Source organism: Perna viridis, chromosome 3 (genome assembly GCF_037379345.1).
Source record: "Perna viridis isolate PV_CMFRI_1.1 ecotype Kerala chromosome 3, ASM3737934v1, whole genome shotgun sequence".
Taxonomy (NCBI): domain Eukaryota; kingdom Metazoa; phylum Mollusca; class Bivalvia; order Mytilida; family Mytilidae; genus Perna; species Perna viridis.
The window spans coordinates 824,640-840,384 of record NC_142447.1 but is presented as its reverse complement, the minus strand read 5'-3'; the positions used below and the strand labels follow the sequence as shown (position 1 = coordinate 840,384).

Genomic DNA, 15,745 nt, shown 5'->3' with positions numbered 1-15,745 from the left:
ATTGCCATTAAATTATAGTATTTGACATTTCGTAAATAGTCGGATTAAAGGGAACATTGTACTTTTCAAGCATAATACCTTGTACATTTTCCACAATAAAAAACTTTTGATAGTTAGAAAGTTAGAATTTGTCTGGATGGCTCAAGGGTGCAGATATTTTCATTGTAACTGTTTATCAACGTAGGTATAAGATGGTGATCAAAAGCACTAGAAGATATTCCAAAGAAAGGATTTCTATACAATGAGTATTTTAATGTTTGTCATATATTTTCCAACAACGAAGTTCAAGAAGTCTCTGTGTGTTATGTTATTTTTTCCTCCCTGTTATTTTTATCTGTTCTCAAACGTGTTTTGTTTTGTCCATAGATTACCACTCTTTGATATCCCTCCTTTACAGTGGCACGTCGGTGTTTAATTTTTTTTTTCTTTTTTTCCACAAAAGGTGTTTTACGAAAGAAATGCGTGATGGAAATAACAAAACCCGAAAAATCAGAAACATCAAACAACACACCATTACAATGACATTAATCTTCATTATTAATCCCAGAAACAGATAATGTTGGAACTAAGTATATGAAAACCTCTGATCTATGATTAAGACAAGATTTAAAAAATAATTTATTCTTAAAAAATTATTTCTTTCCATACTTTCGAATAAATTACAAAACTTAAATGTTTTACTAGTCAGCATAAAAAGCAAAATATAAAATTTCTAATTCTAAAAAGAACAACAAAATGGACCAAGGCTAGAACTCAAACCGTATAGTTTATGAAGATACATATTATGAATATCTTTAAATCTGTTTCTAAAATAATCGAAGTAATAATGATCATTTTATAAGAATTAATCAAATTTAGCATTAAATATTAATAATCATGATTCAAATCACAGTTATCATAGTCAACACATCGGTGGATTTTCTCAAATATGTAACAAATAAAAGCCATACCACTACCAAAAGCCGATTAAAAATTCTATCAACAAAGAAAAAATAACAAATAACAATCAATAAATATTTTCTTCTGAATACAACCCGTTGTTTTCATGGAAATTATATTGACTAGAATCCTGGATCCCTATACTGCTCTCTGTAGGCCTTGTCAAGCCTCCTCAGTAAGTCTATAAAGCCACGATCATCACCACTTGGCTTTCTCATACTGGCAACTGAATCAACTAGTCTATCGTCAATTGTGCCTCCCTGCTTAACGATAGGATCCCTCGTTGTTATCTTGTACTCTTTACGTGTTTCCGGTTCAATGCTTGCAGTTTTTGGGACATTATCAGGTTTGAACTTCCTTGCGTCCCCTGCTTTATCCCAGTAGTAATTTGGTGGACCAGCAGTGAAGCATGTGCGATGAGTTGTTCTGGTCCCGGGTGTGTAAAACATGATGTAGAAATTGCACATCTCGTCGTTATGAGTGGACCTAAAAAGAATGCGTATATAAATCTACACTGACAAATAACTACTCTAAACGTTTTGATTTTTGCGGTTGCTATTTAGTCACGGATTGAGTCAAGTGAACATATTTGCATGTATCAATTTTCGTACTTTCAAAAAATGATTAGTGTTATAAAGTGTTAAAATTCAGTTTCTCAAGTATTTTTGGCGGTTTTCTGACCATCGCGAAAATACTGATATAAAATTTAGTCTTTGAGCTGATGGACAATTTTTCATCCAATCAGAAATCATATTACACCTGAAATTAAATAATTTAATTTCAGGTGTAACATGATTTCTGATTGGATGAAAAATTGTCCATCAGCTCAAAGACTAAATTTTATAATGTGGCTGTTACATCATCAACCTATTTTGCTGATTTACTCCTTAAATTTTGACACTAAAATCAAATTATAAGGAATGACTGTTATATTTTTTTTCGGTCTATTTGAAATAACCTCAATGCCTGTTGTGTACATTTGAAAATAACATGCTATGCGGGTTATCTAGTGTGCACGTGCTTGAGGTTATTATTTCTAATAGACCGAAAAAATGTAACAGTCATTCCTTAAATGAACTAAGATTTTTATAGAGATACACATCTAGAGAAACATTATGCATATGTATTTGTTTTTCAGGACCTTTCAGTGGAATAAGAATTTGTTCGGTAAAATCATTTAAAAGTGTACTTCGTCGTTGAAATTAAATTATTTAACGTTATTTGTTTACCTACCCGACACTAACTGTTCTGTCTTCGTCGTTTTCCATTGTACAACGAGCAGTCTGAAATCAACCAGAGTTATTCATCATTCCTTCTAAAGTATAGATTTGTTTTAAATGCTATTGATTTTGTTTCTTTTATTTTACCAGAAATGCGATAACATTCATGCTCTTATAAACACACTTCTTTTTAATCCTTAAGTAGTAAGATTATAAGTTTTCTATGTAATTTGTAAGTATACGGCCTCGATCTCGCTAGTTTGATTAACTTCTGTCCTATCCGTGTTTATAGTTTTGAAACTAAAAAAAACTTAAGTTTAAAATGTGTTCTTCAAACCATGTTTTAATATTCATCAATATCCATATCAATCGCCATTGTTGGGAAACTAAGTATTGCGCAACAAAAAAAATCGATTATATTAATTCGTCGTGTTAGTATTTACGGGGCGCCGAACGGGACGATCTTTTGTAATCAAAATTAATTTTGTGTACACAAAATTGAATTCCGCCATAACAAAATCATTTTTGTCGTACAAAACTATGTTACACAGACTTGTTTTATGATCACTTCATTTTGTAATGACGAAATTCATTTTTCGAGACAAAATTCAATTTTGTGTCACACAAGTCAATTCTGTGTCACAAAATCTAATTTTGTGTCACAAAATCTAATTTTGTGTCACAAAAGTCAATTTTGTATGCAAAATAGTTTACAGATTCCTTTGGATATGCAAATAAATTCTCTCTCATTACGATTTTCGTAAGAAGGCATCTCATTTGGATATAGTAACCGCGGGTCTCGCAGGTTTCCGATTACTTCGAGCAAGGGAATATCATATGATTGGTGCGCTACTCTGCAAAAGTAATACTTTATTATGTATTACTTACTTTTGCACAATAGCTCAGGGGCGGATTCAGGCGGGGGCGTGGCGGGCTGCGCCCTCCCCCCACTAAAATTTGCAAAGCAAGGATTGTCAGGGGTAGATTTAGGCGGTTTTAGGTTGAAACGCTAATTTTAGAACAAAAAGATATCTGCATTTCACTCACTCTAGAAGAATATTTCAAAAATTTAACCTAAAAAAAAATTTTAACTGTGCGCCCCCCCCCCTTAATTTAAAATTCTGAATCCGCCCCTGTAGCTCATAACCCATATGATATGTCCTTGCTCGAAGTAATCGGAAATCTGCGTCTGTGAGACCCGCGGTTACTATATCTAATGAGGAACCTTCTTACAAAATCGTGATGAGAGGTTTCATTTGCATATTCAAAGGATTCTGTAACTAATTTGCATACAAAATTGACTTTTGTGACACAAAATTGAATTTTGTTTCACAAAATTGAATATTTTGTGACACAAAATAGACTTTTGTCTCACAAAATTGACTTTTGTGACACCAAATAGTCTTTTGTCTCACAAAATTGAAAATTTGTAGTTTGTTATAAATTTTGTTAATCTGAACTCATTTATGTTGAACAAAATTCACTTTTGTCTGTTCACAATTGACTTTAGAGTAACAACACAAGAGTCTCATTCGGCCCACGTATTTTTATATGCGCAATAGTTTTCAAATAATAGCAAAATTCAGATATATTTTGCAAATTTTTTTGTATGTAGCGTTGATTTATATGATTTTTTCTAGTAAACTTGAGTTATTTACCATGTAATCTCCTGGCTTTATGGTTATTCCCGGTGTTGTCACGTTGTAAAACATCTACAATAAAAAGGGAGATATTTCAATTTAAAACATATATATCGTTACATTTTTTTAAAAATATGAACGCCATTTGGCAACTGAAGGCCCTTATTACGTCCGTGAAATAGGGAGTATTGTTTTTATTACTAAAACCATTATGACAGTACATTTTTAATTGATCAAAGCTGGAAAACTATTAAAGGAGTTCTTTGCATTGATTTCGTTATAAAATTGGACAATATTGCGCTCTTAAATGAGAAATGGGCAAGACAAAACGAAAAGAAATATTGTTTTGCTAGTATTGTTTGCTCTTTTGTATTGTTTTGTTTGTTGTTTACCGTGAATTCTGTATTACACATCATCAAAATAAGGTTATAATTAGATTACCTCGGGCTTTCTTGGGTCTTTTCTGCCGATTTCTGTCCATACGCCGTCCTTAACAACATAACCAGACACAACTCGACCTGAAAATATAAACAATTGATACGATAGTGTTGATCATGGACTACATTATACTTACGAATATTTCAGAACCTTTACGGGCTTTAAAGGCTGTTCTCATGATTAACAGAATGCTACTGGTTAGATAGACTATGTGGCTCAACAATTGGACTCGACGTGAGGGTGGACACGAGTTCTGTAGGAAAATGGGGAAAATTGGTGCTAAAAATTTATACTTATCTTAAGAATAGGCATGCGGTCTGTATGTATGTCATAAAAATGCGCTTAACACTGGTGCTACTCGTTCAATAAGGACAAAACCTGCAAAGGGTTCTAAATATCAGTACTCACCATGAGTATGAACATGAGTCTCATATGGTTACTCACTGTGAGTAAGGGCATGAGTCTCATAAGGATAAAAATTGCAGATTTCTAAACATCGGTACTCACCGTGAGTATGGGCATGAGTTCTGTAGGCAAATGGATAGGCAGTAAACTCTTCATTGAACTGACATGCAGTTTCCATGTATTCTAAAAAATAAACATAATACGTGTTTTATTCTTATACTATTCACTGAACTAAACATGGTACAACTAAGACCTTATAAAACTATTTTAACCCCAACCAATACATGTGCCTATCACAGTCATAAATGTGTCTTGGTGTCTGTTTGACATTTAAGTATATTTTGAAGAAGTGTCATCGCTCTGTTACCGTGGATTGTATAACTTTCATTATTGGGGCCTTTCAAGGCTTACTTAAAGGTGTGTAAACACTTGTTGAAGACCTTTTGGTGATCTCTGTAGGTATTTACTTTTTCTATAAAGGTTATACAATGGTATTTTTTTTTTTTGCGTTTTACCATATCAGTTCCTTTTTCTATTGTTTGTAAAACTTGTTTGGTTTAATTTTGCTGTTTATTCAAATACACAAAAATGCACACAGTAAGAATGGGAGCACAAGTGTGTTTGTACTGATCACGTGGTTACGGATTGATCCATCAGATTGTCTTCCTTGGATTGCTATCTTTCTTTTTTTTTCATTTTAGGGAATTTATATAGATTTTCTGTAACTGTTTATACTTTAATCATGTAAAACTTATATTTTCTTTTCAGGAGAAAGATTTATGTAAGGTTTCTTAATCCTATCGGAATGTAATGCATATGCTAGTTGGTAGTGCTCCTGTAATTATATAATATATTGCTTAAACTAAACTAAATGTACTTGAACATCTGTTAAATTGTATTTTTGTTTAAATCCTTTTACACGTAGTAAATATACTTTTGAGGTTTATTTCAAACCATGAAACGTGTGAATTTTTATGAAAAATGCTCTTGTTCAATGAACAGTGAAGTCATAAATAGATTCAATGACGAAATCAAATTTTCTTTTTCATCGGTCATAAAAACACAAACGATCTTTTTGATGTCTCATTGAACAAACTGGCAAGTGATATTTTGCAAATAAAATCGATATTTTTTTAGATCTTAACTAAGTGTTGGTGACAGACTTACCGACAGAATGGGGTGGTATGGCCCCACCGGTGCCCAGTAACATAACTCCTGCTCTGTTTGGCATACTAAAAAATATAAACGGATATGATTTGAAGAAACAGAGGAAAAAATATGCAGTGAAAATAATCCAAAAGAAAAAATACTTTCTGATTTCTTGTAGAGATGAAAACACTAATTTCATGAGAATCCCCTTCAAAGTAACTAAAAGTATAAAGAAACGCAACTATACTTTACTTAACAGTGAATTTCTGTCGTCTTGCATTTGTTTTTAATTTGCCTTGTTATATATAGGGCTATAATTTCTCACTGATTTTCCGTTTTATTCCGAATTAGATCATAGCCACGGAAAATACAACAGTTGATTTCCTATAGAAGCATTTACTTGTTAACTTACGGTGTCTTTGTCGTTATCAAAGTGATACCAGACTTGTCGATACCATTCTCTGAAAAAAATATTTAATTTATATATAATATATTCAAACTGACCACTTGTTAGTGGTATCAAAGCATATGGACAGTGATGGATATATGTATTAAAAATCATCAATGAGATATGTGTGATTTTTGCATTAAAAACCAAAATTGAATTTATATATTTTCCTAATATCCCTTTTATCACAAAATCCATATGGAAAATATGTTTTACCTGTTGATATGTGTATATGTTTTCACGAGGAGTTCTTTTCTTTTGTCGAAACATGTGTCTTTCATGGAAAACATATGTTTGTCATTTGTTTTGAAATCACATGAAAGCAATAATGGAGTGAGAATCGTTATAGGAAACCCTATAGCATTGAAGATGTAGTGTGATATATGATCTGAACATAAGGCTATTAACTTACTTGGTGGTAAAAAGTCAGAAACATCTTTGTAATGAACCTGAAGAACAAGATAATTGATTCCAGTATCTCCACCAACTTTAAAGGCAACATCTGAAGAAAAACGTTTACTGATTAGGACGATGAAGAGATCTAATCACGCCATGTAACTCTATAATATCAGTTCTTCAATTTTCCTTTCAGTGTCATGAAGCAAGGAAGTTTTGTAGGTGTATGTTTTATGACTTACCACTTTGATGGTCTTGTATCCAGTCAATTCTATTTATACATTTATTGTGCTCTGTTTTGAGCGTGTTAAAAAATTGGCAAACATTTTATATGTTTTATATGTTCGTTTTCTGTGTATGTTGGGGGCAAGGGGTCATTTTCTGTGATTGTGTTATGTTTTAAGCATTTTAGCCGTTTTGAATTTAAATAAAACAATAAAACAACCCATAAAGGTATGTTCAATTTGAACCCCTCATACATGGTATATGTATATGTAGTTTTTCAACTGTACACAGTGAACATGAACTCATTCCATCTGTCCTTCTCTTTGTCATTTTTGTTATATCTTAATGCCTCTTGATCAGGGCAAGCATGAAATATCAAACGGAGACAAGAATAAGAGCTATCATATTGAGCTATACACAAGCAATATACTCAGTTCTTTTGTCATAAAATTAATTACGAAACCCTATTCAGTTACATGCAAGACAGAAAGTCATCTAAAAGGCAATAACAGGTAGTCGTAATACGTAAAAATCGAATGTTGCAAGGAAATGGCCGCCACTACAGGAAATGTTATTTAATTATCACATGCCATTCCTCATTCTAACATGTGGATTCTGAATTATTGATAATTTTTTATTCTAGATATTAACGATTTTCTCTGAGTATAAGTAAATATCTTTTAATCTTCTGAACCTTCACTTCAATTGTAGAAACAATTTAAGCATGTTTCCGGCAGTATTCTTGTCCTGCACTTTTATGTCTTCCAAATTTTATTTTAACCCTTCAAGTCAGATATGTGTTCTTTACTAGTATATGAAAAACCCAAGACTAGACCTTTTAAAAAATCTAGAAAATATCTTCATCAAGAGCTAGGAGATATAACAAGTATGTTCTTTTTTCCATTAACAGAAATTTTCATGTGTTAGTGAAGAAAAGAATCACTAGTATCTTGGGGCCTTACCATTTCAATTTTGTATTTGTATTTGTACTTTCGTGTATCTTCTGAATATTTCAAGACTTGAGTAATTTTGAATATTATTATTATTATTATTATTATTATTATTATTATTATTATTATTATTGTATTTTCAACTCTGTGACTTAAAGTCGAATGAAGGGTAATATAAATTAATCGTATCAAAAGAGATTCAAAATAACGCTTTTGGTTCTGTTTAATTATTCATGATAAAACATCCAGGAAAATTGAAGAGTAGCTCGTCGGAATAGCCACATGTGTATTCAATCATGTAAAGTTGTTCTACACGAAAACAAATCCTCAATCAATTAGTTTTATAATCATCTTCATTAAGATAAATTGTGGCGTCATTGCTATCAACATCACCCCCGAAAATCTATAAGAGTCCGAATGTATTCTATTGTTCCACAAGAAGTCTATTTATGGAACCTAGAGGTTTTGATCAATATAGGAACTTCAATGGCGCTTAACTACGCTTGGTCACGTTCTTTTATCGTAAACCATTATTATCGATTGGTTAGTTTCTCTGGGAGCACGCGTGGGTGGATAAATAGAAACAATAGCCTGGAACCAGGTTATAAACGTAATCAATCTTAATTAAAACTACATGAATATCATTGGTTTCCATCCGAGAATGCCATAGGCCGAGTTTTCTATATAAATTACATTCCCGGAAGTCGTCATTTTAGAATGTGTACGTGATCATGTATTTGTACATGAAAATTCAGAAAATATGTATAAATACACACATAAGGAACACCAAAACAGGATTTAAACAAATTTTAACAAAATCGATTACTACCCACTGTATCAGATTGAACAGTTTGTAAACGATCCTGTAAAGAACAATGCAGTCATGAATTTAGAAACGCTGACATTTTATTTACCAGTAAAACCATCAAACATATGGTGCATCCCCTGCAGCATTAGTTACATGACTACTTTAGATCGATCATATAACATGTATACGGTGTGCATTATATTGTATATGTTGGTGATGTTTCTGGCCACATTGAACAAGATTAATCAATAATATGTTCATGGCTCTAGTATTAACCATACTATATAGAATCTTGTGGTATAGACAAAATTATATAACTGGCCTGGGTTTCATAAAAAAAATTCTCAAGTTGATAATTTCCTCAAATCTTCAATTTCAAGTAATCCGATTGGTCGAAATTTGAGTTGAGGAAGGATTGAGGAAAATCTCATTATGACATTTTTTTTTATGAAACCGGGCATTCGTTCATTTAACACGTTATAGGTTCTTATTGCCCACAGTAACATGGTATGCTTAGAATCACATTTTGTTCAGACTTGAAAATGGTACAATCACCAGTAGCAAGAGATACTATCATCTTATTATTTTAATATATGAAGTAAACGATGGAAAATTAACTATAAGAAATGAATCGTTTACCTTTAGGAAGCGTCAGACTGGGTGCGTCGTAGGCCCAGGCGTAGAGGATACCCTTATTACCCATGCTGCATGTGCCTGCTGATTTATATGATGGGTGTTCCATTCCACCACAGTTCCTGTAAAAAATAATTTTGTTAAGAGTATAAGAGAGAAATAAATTCACCCCGCAGTGGAAAAGGGAGGTAAAAACCTAGATCTGACCCACCATTTTGTTTGGAATGTCCGTACCAAGCCAGGACAATTGCGGTTCGGGTGGTGTCATATCTACTATGTCAGATTTATTTTTGTGCTTGATTTGATTAAGGATTGGATTAGTGTTCGGCAATTTTGTTTTTCCCTTATTGATTAACGTACTTCATTGGAATATGCTCCCACTGTCAAAATAAGGCCGACATAGTGAAGTGACGAAAAACCCCTGTAGTAAATATGTATTTACATGTAGACACCTGTATATAATGTAAAAAAATTAAAGTTCCAGAATTCGCTGCAGACAAACACTCCAATTTCTTTTCTGCTTATAAGAATTTAGTGGAGTTGAAATATATAAAACTTATGGGAACTGTCTACAGTACTTACCAAACTTCAGCTCCTGGTATTCCGGGTTCCTCACACCCATACAATAACATGTGGTGAGCAACTCTTTTGTTGGCATGAGGTTCGTAACCAACTAAAAAACGCATATAATGCATATAATACGACCAGCATATCAGACATATAAAATGATTATTGTTTTAGAGAAAGGACCGTCCGTGCGAGACTTGAAAGGGAAGTCAAGAACGTTACAAAAAATCTTCAGTCAGAGAAAAGGCAAACCGGAATACCACCTTGAAGCAACAATTACTAAAAAGTACTTTTGCCCATAGAATTTCTTTTTTAAATCAAATCTCTATTTTTAACAAATACATTTCAGAGAATACTTGCCTATTGAAGAAAATTCTATGACATAATCGTATCTTTTTGTCTGTGCATAGCTCTGCATGGAGACGTGTTTGTTATTGATCTTTTTAAATGTATACACAAAACTAAAGATGTCTAATAGTTAGACGAAAAAAAAATGGTTATAATGAAAAGCAATTATGACTCGTGCAAGATATAAATTAATATTTATAATAGATTAAGTCTAACTTCTCAATTCCTCCAGATATTAGACTACGGAACACCTGAGTGAAAGCAGCAAAGTGAGAGAGTGTTTTTATCAGATTGCCTGAGGTATCTGGTAGTGGTTATTAAAATCACATCTAATTTTCAAACACAATAGGTCTCATTTTAGGATGATATCTGAAGATCTGTTTAGTTGATATGGATAAGAAACTCATTAATGATATTTTGTCGGATTTTAAGGGCGGAAATTGACATCTCTACTGCGTGACATTAAGATGCACCTAAGAATAAAATTTTCAGGCAGCATACATTTGATATTAACAAAACAAAAAAAGAATATTCCCCTTTCTCATATAAAAGGGCAATATATTTTTATATTTGATTTTCTTAAAAGAAGCTGCATTTAATTTAGTGGTGCGGATCTTACTATATTTTCTGGATTTATTATCGTTTTCACTTTTATGTCCTATTCATTATGGTTTTCTCATTTCTACATTTTTTCTCATTCTGATATTCCCCCCCCCACCCCCATGAAAATTTGAGCAAACTTTTCTCGAATATGTATGCTTTCGCACCTTCTTACACCCATGTGGTTGCTCCCTAGCCTTTACAAACCCAAATGGTTGCTCCCAAGCCTTTACTTTTTATGGGCAATTCGGCGGGTGTTTCTAGAAAAGCAGAGGACGCTTACCCTACCGGTGCACCTGGTCCATGCTCCCAGTTTTTAGTGGAGTCCGAGTTGCTCATTTACTTTTGTTACTTTGTATGTATGATTTTAATTACTTTATGTTCTTTGTTGTGTTTGTCTGTTTTCCATGTTTGGTCTTGGTCCCTGGATTACATTCTTTTGATTACCGCTATAACCTTGGTTCCCTTGATTACTCTTACAAACACAAATGGTTTATCTCTAGCCTTTGCAAACCCAAATGGTTGTTCCCAAGCCTTTACAAACCCAAATGGTTAGTCCCTGGCCTTTACAAATGCCTTAACGACCAAAACAAGAAATGTTTAATATTTAAGTACCTATATATGTGTTCAAATCCGACATTTTCAGAGGTATACATAAATATGCGTCAGCCTGTAAAAAATGGGAGAAAAAACAAGTGTTATAACATGTGTGTGTGTCATCCATCTTATATGATAAATGATGTAAAACAATTTGTTGTAAAGAAGTAAAATAAAAATTTCAGTTTTATTATGGGAAACCGCATAACATTTTTATGTTCTTTGTTGTGTGTGTGTGTGTGTTTGTGTGTGTGGGTTGCCATGTGTGGTCCTTGTCCCTGAATTGCCTCTTTTGATTTTAAATGGAATCTTCTTTCTTTTCATGACTCTTAAATGTTACAGAGAGATTGTGCCTATAACTAACGGACATTAGAAATATGTACAAATGCAGCTCTTTTAAAAGGCGGCATACACTGACCATCCGGAAGGGTTGGATGGTGTGGGTGGATATTGGGTGTTGCTTCGTAGACACATGAAAAATGTATATACCTAAAGGATATTTTTTAAGTCGATAGAAAAGATGATTGAGTTATCTACAAATTAATATATGTTGATACGAATGAGTCAGGTGTGTTCACAATGTAGTAGTTGCCATCTCCCTTAACCCTGATTTGACATCCCTGAGAGACTCGCTACCCTACCCATGCACCCGGTCTATATTTCCAGGTGTTTGTGGGGTCTGGATTATTGACTTATTCATGGGACAATCTGTGTACATTTTTATTTATAGTGATTTTTTGTTTGTTTGTTGGTCTAGTGTATGTCCCCAGATTTTGGATATCCTGCTCCTAGTTCCAATCACGATTTCCTGGGTTTTACTCTACAGCGACTGTTATAGGTGATAATATCAAGGTTTTATTACCACTACAGATTATACATGCAAATTAAATATGAATAAAGGGTAAAATGAACTGATAAAATCTAGGCAGTAGTCAAATATATTATATATTATATCGGTGTATAATCCGAGGGTATAATAATAGCTATGGTATTTGATTTTACATTGATAATGCAGGATTAGGTATGACTTTTTAAATTGAATGGGAAGATATGTGTTTAAAACACAAGGTCCGATCCAGTACCGAGCTTAGAAGTTTCACCTCCCCCCACCCGATGATACGTATTACGTGATGTATATAGGTTAGAAACCACTAATTCCACTTCCCATAGACTTCTATGCTTCTATGCTAATTTCACAATATTCAATGGCTTCTCTGGACTTTACCTTAACTTTAACCTGCAGAGGACTATATATCAGCATGATTCTACGTATGTCAGCTCACAATCCTCAGAATGGCATGTGCGCATGACTATTTTTGCGCACGTTCCAAATGCTCATTGGTTTAATTGGTGGTCTCTAACCTATACACAATTTATGTTCATGGACATTAAATTTGAAATACCATTTTTTGAATAAATGTTGTGAGTCGTATATCCTTTTAAGAGGATAACATTTGCAGACAATCGGGCAAAACATAAAATGAAGTTAAGTCTTTTTCAGATAAATATGACAAGGTATATTATTTGCCAAACCATTTTCACTCACATTCTTCGGGGAGACTCCCGGCATCAGCATGTCAAGTTTCTTCGTCTCGAACCCATGGACCGCCAAAACGGTCATAATCGTCGAAAAGGCCCATAGTAGGCCCATAATCTACTTGTCTGAAATATAAACAATATTAACACAATCAAAAGAAAAAAAATATTGCACCTCAGATCCTCTCGTTCACACGGATAAAATATATGAAAAATAATGCATACATTTTAGACTTTTTATATACCAGGATCAGGACATCGAAATGATCGAAAAAAGCCGGCTTAGCATTCAGTAAGGATCAGTAGATGAAAAATAATTCACAAATTGCCGTCTTTAATTGTGCCCTAGGAATACTCAACATTCATCTCAGAATAAATGCATTTTATTTGATGTCTTTGTTTGTTGACAGATAGAAGAAATTACATGTACATGTAATAGTACAAAACAGTTTCATTCAAGAGAATTAACGTTGCAATGTACTTGTGAAAACAATGATAAAGACAGGTTCTATTTTTTTTCTGAAAAGCATCAAAATAACTTTAACTAGTCTCTAGATCTTACACCATTTTGATGGAAAAAAACAACAAAACGAGAAGTCATTTTCTTTTATTGCAGTCATAGCTGTTTTTGGTGAAGACTACGGGCATTCTCTGCACAAGGTTTTTACAAAAAGGTATCTTTTGTGTTGCTTTTATTGCAGTAATTAAATTAAGTATAACAAAAATCGAGATAGAATTGACGAAAAAGTTCAAAGACATAATAAGAATGAACTTACTATAACATCTGTATAGCATCAAGTTTAACGGAAAGAACTGGTACATCAAAGACAACATTGTCATATTTGTTCATGCCGTGTAGTAATAAGGATGCTTTATAATACTCTCTAGGGATATATCAATTTAAGCGATTTTTTTTAATGATCCGGGGTACCATCTATTCTTCATTTAATTAAAAAATCGTAAGTTCTATCGCATACAATTACGATACCACTGAAAGCTAAAATACTGGGTTAACGTAAAAATTTAACAAAAAAAATTATTTTTTTTATAAACAGAGGCCATATTCAAAGGTTCCCTTTTAATGTAAATAGATCCTTAAACTTTGCATAGAATCAGTTCTTCCTGTCTACGATACATCGTACATGCAACTTACAAATATAACAAGTTTTAATCAGGTTTAAATCATGTCTTAATAGCGCATTGCAATTCAAAAATAGAGCCCCGTGCAGGTCCGGGTGTAAAATGAATAGGCCTGCAGCAGCGCTAAGCTTGTCGTAAAAGGCGACTAAATAGTGCTCAGTAACCTAGCCAAGGGCTAGGCGCTCTGCCCACAGAGCAACTGGGATGTGTGCCCGAGGTGGTGGAATGGGCTACCCCTGGCGTGTTACATGCTGGATTGTCAGGCTATAATACGGATAACCTGACCGCAAACCATAGTGATGCACCGTGTTGGGAAAGATGCCACGTTCCTCGCACGTTAAAGAACCCTGCTGTGGTGTGCGATAGGAGTAGGAACCTTTGCGCTCCGCCAAAGGAGGCTAAATTGTCCGACCCTACCCATCCCCCTTTTTTTTCTAGTGGCAATCAAAATTGGTCGACCCTGTTATCCTTGTGTCCCATCCCTTGTTTCATTTCATCATCATTCATGTTCATTTTATCATCCTTTTCATGTTCATCGCCTGCATATAGCTGAAACATTGCTGACCGGGCGTTAAACCCCAACAATCAATCAATCAATCAAAAATAGAATTCGCAACGAGGATAAAGCCATCATGGCTTGTATCCCGAGGGAAAGAGTGTCGTGGCTTGTAGATATAATTAAAGGGACCATGTCATCTATCAAACAAATGTCGTATCTTATAACCGCATATTTTATTTATTGTTTTTATGTATATACGCGTACTCAGTTTTTCTTTCTTTCTTTTTTCATGTGTAGGAAACGCAAATTGTCAACAATGCAATTGAAAAATGATACAACAAAGTTGATAATAATCAGTGTTATCCGAATAAAACGGATGTTAATCCTGATCGTTTAAAAACAATCATGATAACAAGAAGTGGTATCATATGTAATCAAACTTTAGAACGCTGAGAAAAATACGGATGTAGTTCAGTACGAGAATCGTATACATCCCCTTTTCCTTAGTTTTTAATATTGAGGACTAAGGTAAACTCTACGTAGACATAAATCAAATTTAATGACAGGAAAAAAATGTGTACATAGCGGTCATAACATGTCCCTTATATCTTATCAGCCGAATTATGTTATTAGGTACATTGTACATGAATAATTCGCACACCGGTAGAAGCCACCGGGGTCGTGTTTACAAGTACATGTATACACTGAATGAAGTATTCCCATGCATAAGTTCATAATGAATAAAGACACGACTAATTTTTAAAATGACCTTTAAATCTTATATGAAATACTAATATCAAATAGCGAAGACGCTGTAATCCAAACTTAGTCTTTTGTACATAAATTGAAAATATGAGATATATAAATAAATGTATTGGTCCCATTTCTACCATATGGCATCCTAGTTTGAATGACAATGGAAGTAGATTAGAAAGCTATACAATGCGAAGCTATACTGGAAATCATAATTTGACAATTCCTATCCCTATTGAAATAAACATGTAATCTCTTACCTTATTTATGTGTGTATGTGTTCCTCTTGTCAATTTCAGTTCTGATAAGGAAGTTAAACGTGATTGATAACTCGTCTTGTCAATTTCTCAAGTTCGTGTTGTGTTTCCTTTCAATCTTGAAGTTTTTCTTCCTCACATTTTGGTAATTATTGGATATGGCAGAAAATCGAATTATTGACGTAAAAGACTGGTTT

The 15,745-nt window shown here is 33.5% G+C and overlaps 1 protein-coding gene across 1 annotated transcript; it reads right to left on the bottom strand.

The window, feature by feature from the left end:
- Positions 1-1,005: 1,005 nt before the first annotated feature.
- LOC148620565 (putative peptidylglycine alpha-hydroxylating monooxygenase 1) lies at positions 1,006-15,745 on the bottom strand. Its single transcript, XM_088574227.1, has 13 exons — positions 15,552-15,745; positions 12,910-13,025; positions 11,382-11,436; positions 9,834-9,924; positions 9,258-9,373; positions 6,652-6,741; positions 6,204-6,252; positions 5,810-5,874; positions 4,745-4,825; positions 4,241-4,317; positions 3,818-3,871; positions 2,173-2,222; positions 1,006-1,425 (listed from the first exon to the last, which is right to left on the bottom strand). The coding sequence occupies exons 2-13, from the start codon at positions 13,012-13,014 to the stop codon at positions 1,062-1,064; spliced, it is 1,197 nt and encodes a 398-aa protein (XP_088430353.1). The 5' UTR covers positions 13,015-13,025; positions 15,552-15,745; the 3' UTR covers positions 1,006-1,061.

Bases quoted from the DNA above. Each gene is read 5' to 3' on its own strand.
- LOC148620565 (XM_088574227.1), bottom strand. From the start codon at position 13,014: ATGGGCCTACTATGGGCCTTTTCGACGATTATGACCGTTTTGGCGGTC. The intron at 11,437-12,909 runs GTGAGTGAAAAT...CATTTTTTACAG, and splicing joins CGGGAGTCTCCCCGAAGAAT to GCTGACGCATATTTATGTAT. The intron at 3,872-4,240 runs GTAATCTAATTA...TTTTTATTGTAG, and splicing joins AAGACCCAAGAAAGCCCGAG to ATGTTTTACAACGTGACAAC.